Source organism: Rattus rattus, chromosome 12 (genome assembly GCF_011064425.1).
Source record: "Rattus rattus isolate New Zealand chromosome 12, Rrattus_CSIRO_v1, whole genome shotgun sequence".
NCBI lineage: Eukaryota > Metazoa > Chordata > Mammalia > Rodentia > Muridae > Rattus > Rattus rattus.
Genome location: NC_046165.1, coordinates 10,257,574 through 10,271,392, shown reverse-complemented (window position 1 = coordinate 10,271,392; position 13,819 = coordinate 10,257,574). Strand labels below are relative to the sequence as shown.

Here is a 13,819-nt window from a genome sequence, read left to right as displayed (position 1 = left end):
CACTTTCCATTGGCTGTCTACTGATAAGTATCTTTCTGGATCTGTTACCTCACTTAGAATGACATTTTTTTCCTAGTTTTATATATTTCCCTGTGAATTTCATTTTTAATGGCTAAGTAATATTCCCCTGCTCACACTGTACCACATTATGATTATCCATTAATCTCTTGAGGGAATTCTAGGTTGTTTTTCATTTCTGGCTCTTGTGAGTAGAGTAACAATGAATTTGTATGAGCAAATGTCTTTTGATAGAATGAATTATTCTTTAGGTATATGCTCAAGAACAACATAGCTGGTCCTTGAGATATATCTATTCCCAGTTTGCTTCTGGATTTTTTGTTTTCTTGACATCTAGTTTATAGTTCTTGATATATTTTCGAATATTGACCCTCTATTGGATATGTGGGTGATGAAAATCTCTTCCTGTTCTGCAGGCAGCTCCCTTGTCCAAATGACAAGTTTTCAGTTTCATGAGGTCCCATTCATTGACTGTTGATCATAGTGTCTGTACCTGTACCAACTATGTAGTGTTCAAAAGTCTTTTTCTGTGCCAATATGTTCAGAGATCTTCTTCACTTCCTCTTCTATTGGGTTCAGTGTATCTGGTTGTATGTTGACACCATGGATCCATTTACAGTTGAGTTTTGTGCAAGGTCATAATATGGATCTATTTGGATTCTTCTATATACAGACAAACATGTCGATCAGCATACTTTATTTAAGTTCTTTCCTTCCTTCAGTGTATACATAGGTGTGGGGATTTATCTCTGAGTCTTCAGTCTGATTGTATTAACAGTGTGTCTGTTTTCTGCCAATGCTACAGTACAACTTTAAATCAGGGATGACAATATCAACAACTATTCTTTTATAATTCAGGATCATTTAAGCCATCCTGGTTATTTATGCTGAAAATTGTTCTTTCAAGGTCTATGAATAATTGTTTTGGAATTTTGATGGGGATTACATTGAATCTTTAGATTACTTTTGGTAGGATGTTTATTTTTACTATATTAATACTACCTGATATGTGATCATGGGAGCTTGTTCTATATTCTGATATCTTCTTCAATTTCTTTATTTATTGCCTTAAAGCTTTTTACTATATGTCTCTAACCTACCTTGTTAAAGTTACCACCAGATATTTTAAGATTTTTGAGGCAATTATGAAAAGTGTTATTTCCCTAATTTCTTTCTCCAACCATTTGTCATCTGTACATAGGGGACTACTGATTTTAATGAGTTAACATGTCAGCTACAGGAATTTCACAGTGGGCACTTTAAGGATGCTTATTTATATAAAATCATCTGCAAACGAAGATACTTTGGCTACTTCATTTCAAATTTGTATCCCTTGTTCTCCTTCAGTTGTCTCATTGCTCTAGATAAAATTTCAAATTCTGTATTTCCACGGGTTTGGATAGAGTGAACAACCTTGTCTTGTTCTTGAGTTTAGTGGAATTGTTTTGAGTATCTTTATATTTAAGTTGATGTTGAATATGGACTTGTTGTAAACTGTCCCTATTATGGTGACATATGGTGACCCATATTCCCTTCAGGAATTTTATCATAAAGTGGTGTTGGATTTTGTCAAATGACTTTCTGCACCTAATGAGATGATCATGTGGTTTGTGATCAGTCTGTTTTTGGTAGATTAGATTTATCAATTTATGTGTGTTAAACCATCCCTGGATCTTTAGGATGAAGTTTACTTGATCATGGTAGATGATCTTTTCTTTTAAATGTAATTTTGGATTTGGGTTGAAAGTGTTCCAGCTTCATTTAGAGGCAAACGTACGTACAGCAGTGTGTGTTTAATGTTTTCTGAGATGCGGCTTCCTTCTGGCTCCAGTGGTTCAGGTGCTTCACGTGTTGACGTACCTTCCGTCTGGCTCGCACAGATGATTATTTTATAAACTGCTATAAAACTGCTTCCCCGTGGCTCTCTTGGCTAAACTGGTAAGCAGTGATCTGTACCTTGCCAAACAAAGTGAGGCCGAAGACATAGTCATATCTAGTTTTTCATGTGTCCATGCTTTCTAGTCTTCCTAAATATCTTTTTCTTAATTGTTTAATTACAGTAGTGTGCTGAAAGTTCATTATTTGTAAAGCATAAAATGATTTTTAAAAATATTATCACCATCTAAAGCAAATCACAAACCATCACATTCATGACAGAAATTAGTTATTTATAAATAATAACAATTCCAAAATAGGATCTCAGTTGATTAATTATATTTATTTGGATATCAGCAAAATCAGAAATAAAATATTGTATTGAGATATGACATATGTAATTACAAAGCTAAATAAATGGTAGCTAGTATTTTGAAAATTGTTATATGTCCTAACAATTGAAGTAAGATTGTAAAACCATAAAAAGTTTAATCATTGCGAATTGACTCTACGATTGTCTTTATTCTCTAAAGCTCCTGTGAGCATCAATCTACCATAAAAGGTTATTTCCATAAATCTGGATCATAAAGTCAGTCATGAGAGTTCTTTCTAGGCTGAGGTTTCAAAATTAGACTTTGCATGTAGGGACAAATGTTATACAGCTGGACCATTCACAGAACAGCACTCAGCAGTGTTGTTCAGGCAAGATTCTAAGAAGAAATCCTTAGGCAAAACTACCAGTATTTACATTGTATTTGCTACCAGAAAAGAGAAAGACAGGAAGGAGAGGGTTTAAAGGTAATTTATAGTGGAAACAACAAAAATAATAGCAGCAATTATATTTCCATTTATGATTTTTAACTGCTGATATATACTGCAGTTTGGGTAAGGAGAAACATCTGACCAAGTGCCTTGCTCATAGCTAACGCCATCACGCTTTGCGTCCTGTAGCAGTTGACCTGGCGATAACATCCGTGATAGGTCCTTTGAAGTTGTTTATATCTCAGAGTCAGGTTCTGGACTTCTCACCAGAAATTTTGTAACCATATATCAAAATACTATAATTCTGGAATGAATCTGCATCAAATTGTATTGCATTCTACAAAACTAGGATCTGCCAGTCAATAAGTTATAAGAGTGGTTTTAAGTAGGCATTGCCAGTCAAGTCAGGAATCACATTAATATTTCCTAGTAACACACTATCCATAGACTTACTGGCGCTTAATTTATGTTGTCAGTGTCCAGTATAGAGAGAAATGAACTCTTATTAATCAACATTTAGTCTTTTGTAACGCATGCACACTCAGGCATGTGTGCATGCATGAGGGTATACAGGTGTGTTTGTACGTGCTTGCCTTTGTCCCTGTTGATGAGGACAAGTCCTCCTTCTAGTGACTACTCCAGTACATTGTTAGCATTCATTACCACTTCTGCTGAGAAAAAAATTAGCACATCTGGTGGGGCTTTTACTTCCACATTTAAAAAATATTCTCTCTGTTTCTTCTCAATGAAATGTTAACTTGTTTTCAAATCTATTTAAATACTACCACGGGAATGCTTGAAATGTTTTCTCATTACTGTTACATTCAGAAAAAAAGAAATAATGATGTATAGAAATTTCATAATGAAATTAAACACATTTGTTAGAAAGTTTTATTTAATTTAAAAAACATATTTGTGCATATAAATTTGTCTATGGGAGAAGGTTTTAAATTCAAACTAGACTCCTCAATCATTTGTTTAGTGATGATGGAAATATTTCTTTCTGTGTATGAATCTATGGCAAGACGTTAGACGTGAGACTGTCTAGGTAACAGACGGGTCTGGCTGGAAGGGGAGGGCGTAGATGAGGACAGGCAACTGTGAGGTAGACATGCTTACCGTACAGTGCAAAGTGCATGGAAATGTCCTGATGTAACACAGTACCAGGTACAATGAACATGCACCATTATGAACCATTGGTATATTTGCCTGTGTATTGTTTATCTAACAATTGCTTAATGAAAGAATATTTTTATGAATTCTATAAGAAATAACAGAATATTTAAGTATATTTTTTAAAAATATATACATAAGTTATATAGTAGAGTGTCCAAATCTCACCTTTTAGCCCAGTCCTCTTTTATTTTAATAAGCACTGTTGATTAATTAAGATCAAGTCAAAAAGGTGAATTCTGTTCCTCTCTACAGCCGTGGTTTTTAACCTTTCTTTTCTGTTGTTTTTCTGATTATTATTATTCTTATTATTATTATTATTATTATTATTATATTTTTTTTTACATTTTAACCTTTATCTCCCTGCAGATATGCCCTCTGACTGTTACACATTCCATACCTCCTCCCCCATCTCCAAGAGGATGCTCCCACTCCCCAATCTCTACCCCACCATAACTCCCCACTCCTTGGGGCCCCAAGTCTCTTGAGGGTTAGGTGCATCTTCTCTCACTGAGTCAAGATCCAGCAGTCCTCTGCTGTATATGTGTTGGGGACCTCATATCAGCTGGTGTGTGCTGCCTGGTTGGTGGCTCAGCATTTGAGCAATCTCAGGGGTCCAGGTTAGTTGAGTCTGCTGGTCCTCCTACAGGATCACTCTCCTCCTCAGCTTCTTCCAGCTTTCCCCTAATTCTACCACAAGGGTCCTTGGCTTCTGTCCATTGGTTGTGTGTAAATACCTGGATCTAACTATTTCAGCAGCTTGTTCGGCCTTTCAGAGGGCAATCATGCTAGGCTCCTGTTCGTAAACACGCCATAGCATTAATGATAGTGTCAGGCCTTAGATGTCCCCTTGAGCTGGATCTCAATTTGCACTGGTCACTGGACCTCCTGTCCCTCAGTCTCTTCTCCATTTTTGTCACTGCAGTTCTTTCAGATGGGAACAATTCTGGGTCAGTTTTACTGTGGGACAGCAACCTCGTCTCTACACTTAATGTCCTATTCTTGACCTTCTTAATGCTATGATTTTTAATACAGTTCCTCATCTTTTGCTGATGTCCTAACCAGGTAATTATGTTCATTGCTACTTCATCACTGTAATTTTGCCTCTATTATAAATTGTAATATAAATATTTGTTCTGATGGTCTTTGGGGGGCTCCAATGAAAAGGTTCTTTGATCCAAAATGGAGTCCCGACCCACAATTGAGAGCCACTGGTCGTGGATGTCTTTGAAAGTGACTTGGTTTTCAAAATATAATACATATTTTGAAGGTGGTTGCTTTTCAAAATATAATAAATCATAAAGTATATTTTTTATCATCTTTTATTTTAGTCTGTGTAACTTGTCAGTCTTTTTTAATGTAGCTGGGTTTTATTTAATTTCATTATTTTACTGTTTCCTTTGTACCATTAATATTGTCACACACAAATAAATGGAAGCATATATGAAGGAAATACAGTACCACAATGAGCATGAATGAATCACAACTACACTAGAACAGACTGACAGATGCTACAGTGGAAGAGAGTTCTAGTCACATTGTGTTCTTGCCAACACTTGATATCACCCATCTTTTTCACTTGAACTATTGTAGCATGAATATTAGACCATATGTCATACTGTTATTACTCTTACAAAACAAGGAAGAAATTGCTTTCAGTAAACCATATTTCACTGATTTTTATTATATTTTATAATGTTTTTACTATACAAATAAGAGAATAATAATAAATAAAAAATATTTAATTATAAGTAGCTGAATGTGATTCCTCATCAGTCATAATTCTGATAAATTTTACTTGGCCTTATTTAATTAATCAAGAGTATCATAAAACTGATAATAAAAACACTTAAAACAAGAAGTTCCTTAGATTAACACCAGCTACCTTCACTACATGTTAAAATTCTTGCTGGTCTGTGAAGGGATAGGAATGTGAGCTAATTAATAGCTTCACTGAAGTTGAGAGTGAGCATTGCATTCTATTGCTGTAACTGTGGTTGTGTTTTTAGAATAAGTTGTATAAATCATTTGGCAGCCTTCCAGTGATGGCTGCTATTTCTCTGACAAACCTGAATGTTTACTGAGATTTGTGAAGAAAATCATGCATCATTTTCTACTATAAAATGATAAGTATCATCTATCCTGTACTCCTGGGAGTTCCCAGAGACCAAGCCACCAACCAAAGAGTGTACATGGGCTGGCCCATAGCCCCTAGCACATGTGTAGCAGAGGATTGCCTTGTCTGACCTCAGTGGGAAAGGATGTGCCTAATCCTGTAGAGACTTGATGTCCCAGGCAAGGTGGATGCAGGTGGAGGTTGAGTAGAAGGTAGGGTGGGGGTGGGGTACATAGGAGCTCCCTCTCAGAGGAAAAGGGAATGGGGAATGGCGTGAAGAACTCTTGAAGGGGTATCTGGGAAGGAGGTAACTTTTGTAATATAAATAAGCAAAACAATTTTTAAAAAATAAATAAAGGAAAATGTTCTAATTAGAACAAATGAACCATTTCCCAAAGTAAATGCATCCTTAATGATATTAGTTGATTTCATAAACTTTCATGCTGTTCACATCCCTTTTCCATTTTCCTTTCAGGGGTGTTATCCTTGTCATTAATACAAGAAAAGTATCAGAGATTACTTACAATACTTATATAAATACAGTATACTGTCCAGAAAACAAGTGTAGTTATATGGCTGGATTCTACTATGGAACTTTGAAATCTGGTAAAATTAAATGAATGAATGTATCAGTGAATGATTTAATTAGTATTGACATTCTATATTCCTAGGTTGGTAAGGAACATTTTGAGAACAACTATTTCACCTCCTTTTTCACCAAGTTTATTGGTATAGAATGTTGAATAGAGTGGGAATTGATACATTTTAGGGACTGATGAATTTATATATTTTCTACTGCCTGTGAAATCATCCCATTACTAATTTTTCTATATGACTTGAGGTAGATTATTTCATATATTCCTATATCTACAAAAGATTTTGTGGATTTTATTTCATTGTAAACTCAGTAATTTTGCCTTGCGTGTCTAAATGCATGTTTATATATGTGTGAATATGTGCATGTTTGTGTGTGTTTGTGTGTGTTTGTGTGTATTTGTGTGTGTATTATACTGGGGATTATCTAAGTACTACATAAAATAAATTGACATGGATATTGTTGGTATAAACACATGTTATTCAGCCAGAATTGCCAGAGTTATTAACATCACACACACACACACACACACACACACACACACACACACACACACATGCCCATGCACCCACATTCACTCACACACTATATATCATGTTGTTAAACACAGTTACAAGCTGAATCCATCTTTTGTTATTTTCCCTATAGTCATGTCCCCTCAGTAGAATGGCACAATGGCTCATCCATCTACATTCTGGGAAGCACAGCCCTCGTGTCTGTTCCCAGAGAATGAAATTCCAAACCAGGTGTCTCAAGGTGCTCTGAAGATGCTCCTGGCCAGTCTGCAAATCATGACTCTTCCCTTTCCCCTCCATTAGCTACGCTCAGCGTGTGGTTGGAAATGGCGTCAAAGCCCAGTCTGCAAATCCTGAAGTCAGAGTCAGAGGAACTGATCCTGTGATAAACCAGATCATTGACAAACTGAAGCATGTGATCCAGGTAAGTACAGGTTTTTAAATTTTTATTATATCGATTTTATTATATTTTATATTGATCTCTATTTTATTATCAGCTTTAAATGGTATGTGAATGCTTTCTAACATATTTGATTACTAAGTGTGTCCTATATCCACCTACGTTGATCTTCGGAATGATTTACTTATATCTCTTGTTCCAGAAACACTTTGTAAAGTCATCATCATTTAAACTCAGTTCCAATGGTATGTTTGAACAGTGTGCATCTGTGACAAGCAGGTCTTTACCCCTTCCACTTCAGTAGTGAACCTTTCAGGGTACATTCATTTTCAGTCATGAAGCTGTAAGTCTAGGGACAACTACGATCACTAAAGAAAACATCTATCCGACCACAAAAGCCAGAAAATCCTTTCATATAACTATATGAACATTGTCATAAACATTGCGACATCCTTAACAAAACTTAGCTTATAAATAAATGGCCTTCATTTCTGCTATTTATATTTTTCACATTATACATATTAGGTATATAGTCTCACTGGTGTGTGCTCATTAAATATTTCCATTTGATCTTTTATGTCATATACATTGCTGGGTTTAACATATAATACATAAGCCATATTATGATAATTACACAAAAGAACATTGCATTAAAGCTATTTATTAATTAGAACAATGTGTTATATATTATAAATAACATTCACACTGCATATTTTGCATTACTTTCTTATAAGAAGGATTATTCCTTAAGTTGTAATCGTTCTGTAGCCATTTATGAACGAATACATCTTCATTTTAATCAGAGGTTGGTGTAGATAATTGATCATTTTCCGTATGATACTAAAGAAAATCCAAATAGTTCTGAATTTTATTTGCATGTGGGGTCTATTTGAGTGACGTGTATGACTGTTGTCATTTAGGTTCACCAGAGACAGTTATTTGAACTCAGTTCATGAGCCTCTAAATCCAGTGACAGTCTATGTGAAGGGAACACAGAGGCTAGTGTTTACAGGGCTGGCTTTCTCCTAGGAGGCACTGAGCCCTGCATTGCTCATCCATTTGCACACGCCGTGATACCTCCACAACTCCTTTGTTTGTCAGCACCAGGGGCAAGTTCTTTTCAGAAAAAAATAAGTATCAGAGTAAAGCATATGAGGAATATCTGAGAGCAAACCTAAGTCCTTCACGTAGGTAAAGCTAAAAACATTTCCTTCAAAGACTAGGCTCCAAGGTGAAGCAGCTACATTATGCTGCCAGTGACCCACGTGCTGAGGTATGTCTGGAGACAGAAAGCTTTGCAGTTCCATCAGGAGCTGAAGCAACCGTGAGGAGGGGTAAATTGTGGGCAGAGGTCGCCTGGCGATCTGCTGTCCAGAAGCAGTAGTTTGCAGACCATCTGTGACTACACCTCCCGAATTTACCAGGAACTCATCCCGACAAGTTTCCTCCTGCTTGGAAATTTTATTCTCCACAGAAACAAGAACACTTGCAGCTGAAATTCATCTCGGCCCAAAGGGAAACTACTGAGACCTCAAGAAAACGTAGGGTATTATTTTATTTCCTGAGTTTCTGGTGGCTCAAAACCAATATATTAGCGACTGAATGCCCAGGCTGAGTACACTTTTATTACATACTTCTGTACATTTTTTCTTAGGAGAAGACCTTAGTGTGAGGATTTGTGGTCGAGTGTCCTGGCAATCAATCAGGGTATAGGAAATTAAGACTGTGTAGAGGACCAAACAGACATATACTGTAGTTGTCCTGGTACAAAATGGAAATCTCATTTTGACTGAACAACAACTCGGGTTAAAAGATTCCAGCAGGCAGGCTGTCCACGCGGAGTCTAATCGGCATGTCTTAAGTCCCCTGTATGCACAAGATATTGCTTGGTGATATCGATTTAGCTCTGCTAAACCCGTTCCAAGTCAACACCAACCAACACAGACGAAGACCTGCAGCTGCCAGAGTGATTGCCTTTGTTCGTCAAAGTGTGTTTGACAAGTGGCACTGAGTGGTTTGTAAGTGTGTGTTGTTTGGAACTATAGCACACAGTTGACAATGTAGCAGACTGGTAATAATCAGCTCATTGTACTGCAAGACAAAAACATCTGACTTCTATAATGCCTGACAAATGACCCAGTGAGTGGACAAGGTTTTCTTTGAGTACAAAAGTAGAGATGCAATGATCTTTGCTGAGGGCCACACAGGAGGAACAACAAATGGCTTTAGAACTCTTGGAATGCAAGCCCCTGGTTACCTCAGAAACGTGGGTGGGCCTGGGTATGTCTCGGCCCTGAGAACTATGTTTCCTGAGGGCTTTATGCTGCTATGGTGTCCTGCCCTGCTTGCTGCCCTCACATCTCTCTTAATCTAAGAATTATATGGAAATTTTAAGGGGGCTTCCAGTTGCTCCCTGGGCAGTATCTCTGGTGTTCACAAGACTAATGCTTGCTTTCTTAGAGGCATCGCTCCTGGAGTACATTATGATTCTCTTATCGCCGTAAAGAAGAACTTAAGAGACATAGATTTTCAAAAATGACTACCACCCTTAGAAAATATTTAGAAAAAAAATAGTTGTTAGTGAAGCTAATTTGAGATGTGTCTCTGATGTAAAAATTCTTAGAGAACAATCTGAAGTTCAGAAAGGCTACTCTTATTAGTTAAGCTAGGAACCCTTTATGGTCAGGGAACAAGAACAATGACAGAACTGGGTGACGTGACCCTCACTGAGGCTGAACTGGTGATGATTTATTTCTTATTCCCATTTTTGCCCTCAGCATCCTGATGTGATTTATTAAGAATTGCTGATGAGTAGATATGCATTTTGTGGATTTAAGATTGAATGACTGATTTTCATATAAAAGTTTAGATTTATGATTCTTTTAAGATTCTTACAAGATTACTTTCAAAGATAAATAATGACATAATTACTTCTTTCTTTGTAACTGCAAATTACTGCCTGCCAGTGAGAGAAACTGGCTGAAAAAACTATCTTGTTTGCTTACATTTTGTTAATCTATAACAAGTTTCTTCGTTATGAATATATGTGGGGTTATTTTTAAGAATAATTTGTTTTCTTTACCTGTATTACATAATGTTATTTCTTGCAAAGGTATTGGAAAACACACTATTGTTTCATAATCATTCACTAAAAGAAAACTAAAATGTAATCACATTGTAATTGTAGATTGTTTGAAAGATTTTGCTGGGTTATGTAAGCTGTGGAAAAGGAATAATGCATTGTATGGTGTGGTTGGGGCATTGTTTCTCCCATCTATCAATTACGTGTGTATGTGTAAAGTTTGTGCGATTGCAGATTGGAACATTGTTCCTCCCATCCACTAATTGTGTGTCTTTATGTATATTATGTGTGGAATACTTGCAGCCTGCTTGCTAGAGCTTTCCTCTAGCCATTCTATGTGTGACTACGTCTGTCTGTCTGTAGGTCTGTATGCATGTGTGTATGTATGTTTGTATATATGTGTGAATATTTGTATAAAGTTATTGGACTCTGCCTTTTGGCTTGTCCATTCAGTGTGTGTATGTGTGTGTATGTGTGTGTGTGTGTCTGTTTGTGTGTCTGTATATGTGTGTGTCTGTTTGTGTGTCTGTGTATGTGTGTGTCTGTCTGTGTGTGGCTGTGTGTGTGAGTGTGGGAATTTTCTCTTTCCTTCTCTTTCTCACAAGCCCAAAAGAGTTAAAAGAGTTTGTAATGTTTTTGCTGCCCACAGAGAGTGCCAGCCTCAGTAAATTAAGTTTTGTTACCTCAGAAGAATGTCTGCTGAATAATGTCTCTAATCACTGGCTGCCTTTGACAGCAGACCCTGTAATTCTGGATCTACTGTGGCCAGTGTCTCTAAGCACTGACCTCCTACAGTTGCCTATCTCGGTTTGCCCACCACATGGATGCCAAAGCCAGTCATCGGCACATCTTATCTCATTATTCCTTTGATTATTATAGACAGTTAAATATGTCATCTAGAGATGCAGTGATAATTGTGTGTAGTAGGATAAACATAAATATAGGTATAAAGTAGACATGCAATCAAGCCGTTCTCTATTATCGATTTTTTATCTATCAACCTATGCCTATCATCTTTCTATCTCCTATTTATCTATAATTTATGACATGTATGTATATATGAAAAACTTTGTGGTTCCTAATATGTTTATAGCTGTTCTTTAATTAGGCAAGTGTTTAAATTTTTACACACACACACACACTCTCTCTCCACAAACACACACACACACACACACACACACACATCATCATCATCATCATCATCACTGATCTGTTGCTCTGCATCATAACATGGCTAAATCCTTGTTACAAAGATATCAAAAACCACATCCTTTTCAGTGTTTTGCAGGGAACCTTGTTTTTAAGACCCTGTTTAGATTGCACTCCATTCCTTCATCTTTATGGGCATGCAGCTTTCAAATTGTCCAACCTTCACTTCGTTATAGAATTATGAGGAAGTGTCAAATGTATACTGCCTTTGAGGTCTGAATTTCAAGTCTGTTGGGAAGATATGGCTGAACGTTAGATTTTTATAAAAGATCCCAGAAATTCATACCCTGAGCAGGTATCACTGAAACATTAACCTATTGTGTCTTAGAAAATACTGCTTCCTACGCTGACTTTCCTGCAGAGGAAGAAAAGGTTTCATTTTGCCTGATTGATTCCTAATCATCTGTATGCCCCGCATGGCGACTGATGTCATATGCAACGGCAAAGGACAGTTACCAGGATCACTGATGTCATCTGTGAAGAAGGTTCAGAAAGGCTATCTTCTGGTGTGAGAAGTCATTACTTTGGGAGTAGTGTAGGTTAAGTGAGGGCACAGACATTGGGACATATTTCACACCCTAATCCATAGATATAGATGATCAAGTAAGTATTCCCATAAAAGTTGTTTGTGTTAGAATTGATGTTAGCCACATTTGTAACTGTGCTATGGCAAATTGCTACATTTTTATAAGTGAGATTAATGTTCCCATTGCCTTTTGTCTTTATACGATTATACAATAATAGTCTATCCATATTCTTGGCCAGCAAAAATATTAGTAATAATTATATCCATATGTCATTTCTGAAACACCTGTGTTTTGGCCTGCTTGAGCTGTGACCTCATTTTCTCTGACTTCTGCAATTAATCACTAAGCAAGTGGGTCTAAGAGATTTTTATATTGAAATGCCCAACTTTTTGATGTTTCTACAGTTGTTGTATTAAATGCACTTGACGTATACCTTTTAAGTTCATAGTTTTGTAGTAGATTTACACAACAGTGAGCCCAAGTAGACTCCTAGTCTCAGTGGGTTTGCATTCTGAGAATAATGAAAGTTCAGAACAAGCATAACAATCACTGGCAAGAATTACAAAGAAACCCAGCTGACTGAGAAGAGAGCTTAGGAAGAGTGTGCTGCTGGGCTGAAGTGAAGGAATCAGGAGAATTGGTGAGAACTCCGGGGTGAAAGGACTGAGAGAAAGTTTATCCTCTTCAAGGAGCAGAAATCCACAAGGCTGCAGCAGGGAGAATGGACAGTGGAGGCAGGTATGAGCGTGCTTGGGAGAATGTCGTACATTCTAGGAACTTTTATTCTAAATGGAGGAAGATGTTGAACTTGATTTATGGTTTTTAAATTATTTTATTTATTTACATTCTAGCAGTTGCCCCCTCTTCCTGGTTCCTCCCCCCTCAGTTTGTCATCCCCTTCCTCCTATTCTTGCCTCCAAGAGGGTGCTCTTCCATGGGGCCTCAAGTCTCTTGAGGATTCGGCACATCTTCTCCCACTGAGGTCAGACCAGGAGGTCCTCTGTTATGTATGTGCCAAAGGCCTTGAACCAGCCCAGTACGCTGCTCAGTTTCTAGGAGCTCTTAGGAGTCCACATCACTTGAGACTGCTGGTCTTCCTATGAGGTTGCCCTCCCTTGAGTTTCTTCTATCTTTCCCTAATTCAACCACAGGGGTCCCCAACTTCAGTTCAGTGATTAGGTGTAAGTATCTGAGTCTCAGTCAGTTGCTGGTAGGGCCTCTCAGAGGTCAGCCATACTAGCCCCCAGTTTGCAAGTATAACATAGCATCAGTAAATAGTGTCAGACCTATGTGCCTTCTCAGGGCCAGTCACTTCATTCTCTTCTCCATTTTTTTTGTCCCTGAACTTCTTTTAGACAGAAACAGTTCTGGATCAGAAATTTTGACTGTGGATTGGTAACCATGTATGTCCACTTGAGACCTGTGTGTCTACTGGAGGTAGACTCTTTGAGTTCTTTCTCCCACTAAGGTTAGACCAGGAGGCATTTTGTCCAAGGTCACCCCATGGAGTCCTGAGAGTCTCTTACATCCCAGGTATCTGGAACTCT

General features: G+C 37.3%; 1 protein-coding gene across 1 annotated transcript in view; it reads left to right on the top strand.

Moving 5' to 3' along the window:
- The window catches only part of Gpc5 (glypican 5), a 465,019-nt gene extending 456,983 nt beyond the window's left edge, over nt 1-8,036 (top strand). Inside the window, exon 6 of the mRNA XM_032917607.1 lies at nt 7,358-8,036. Coding sequence (XP_032773498.1) covers nt 7,358-7,496 — 139 coding nt within the window. The 3' untranslated portion in view covers nt 7,497-8,036. The remainder of the gene's footprint in view (nt 1-7,357) is intronic.
- Nucleotides 8,037-13,819: the final 5,783 nt, after the last annotated feature.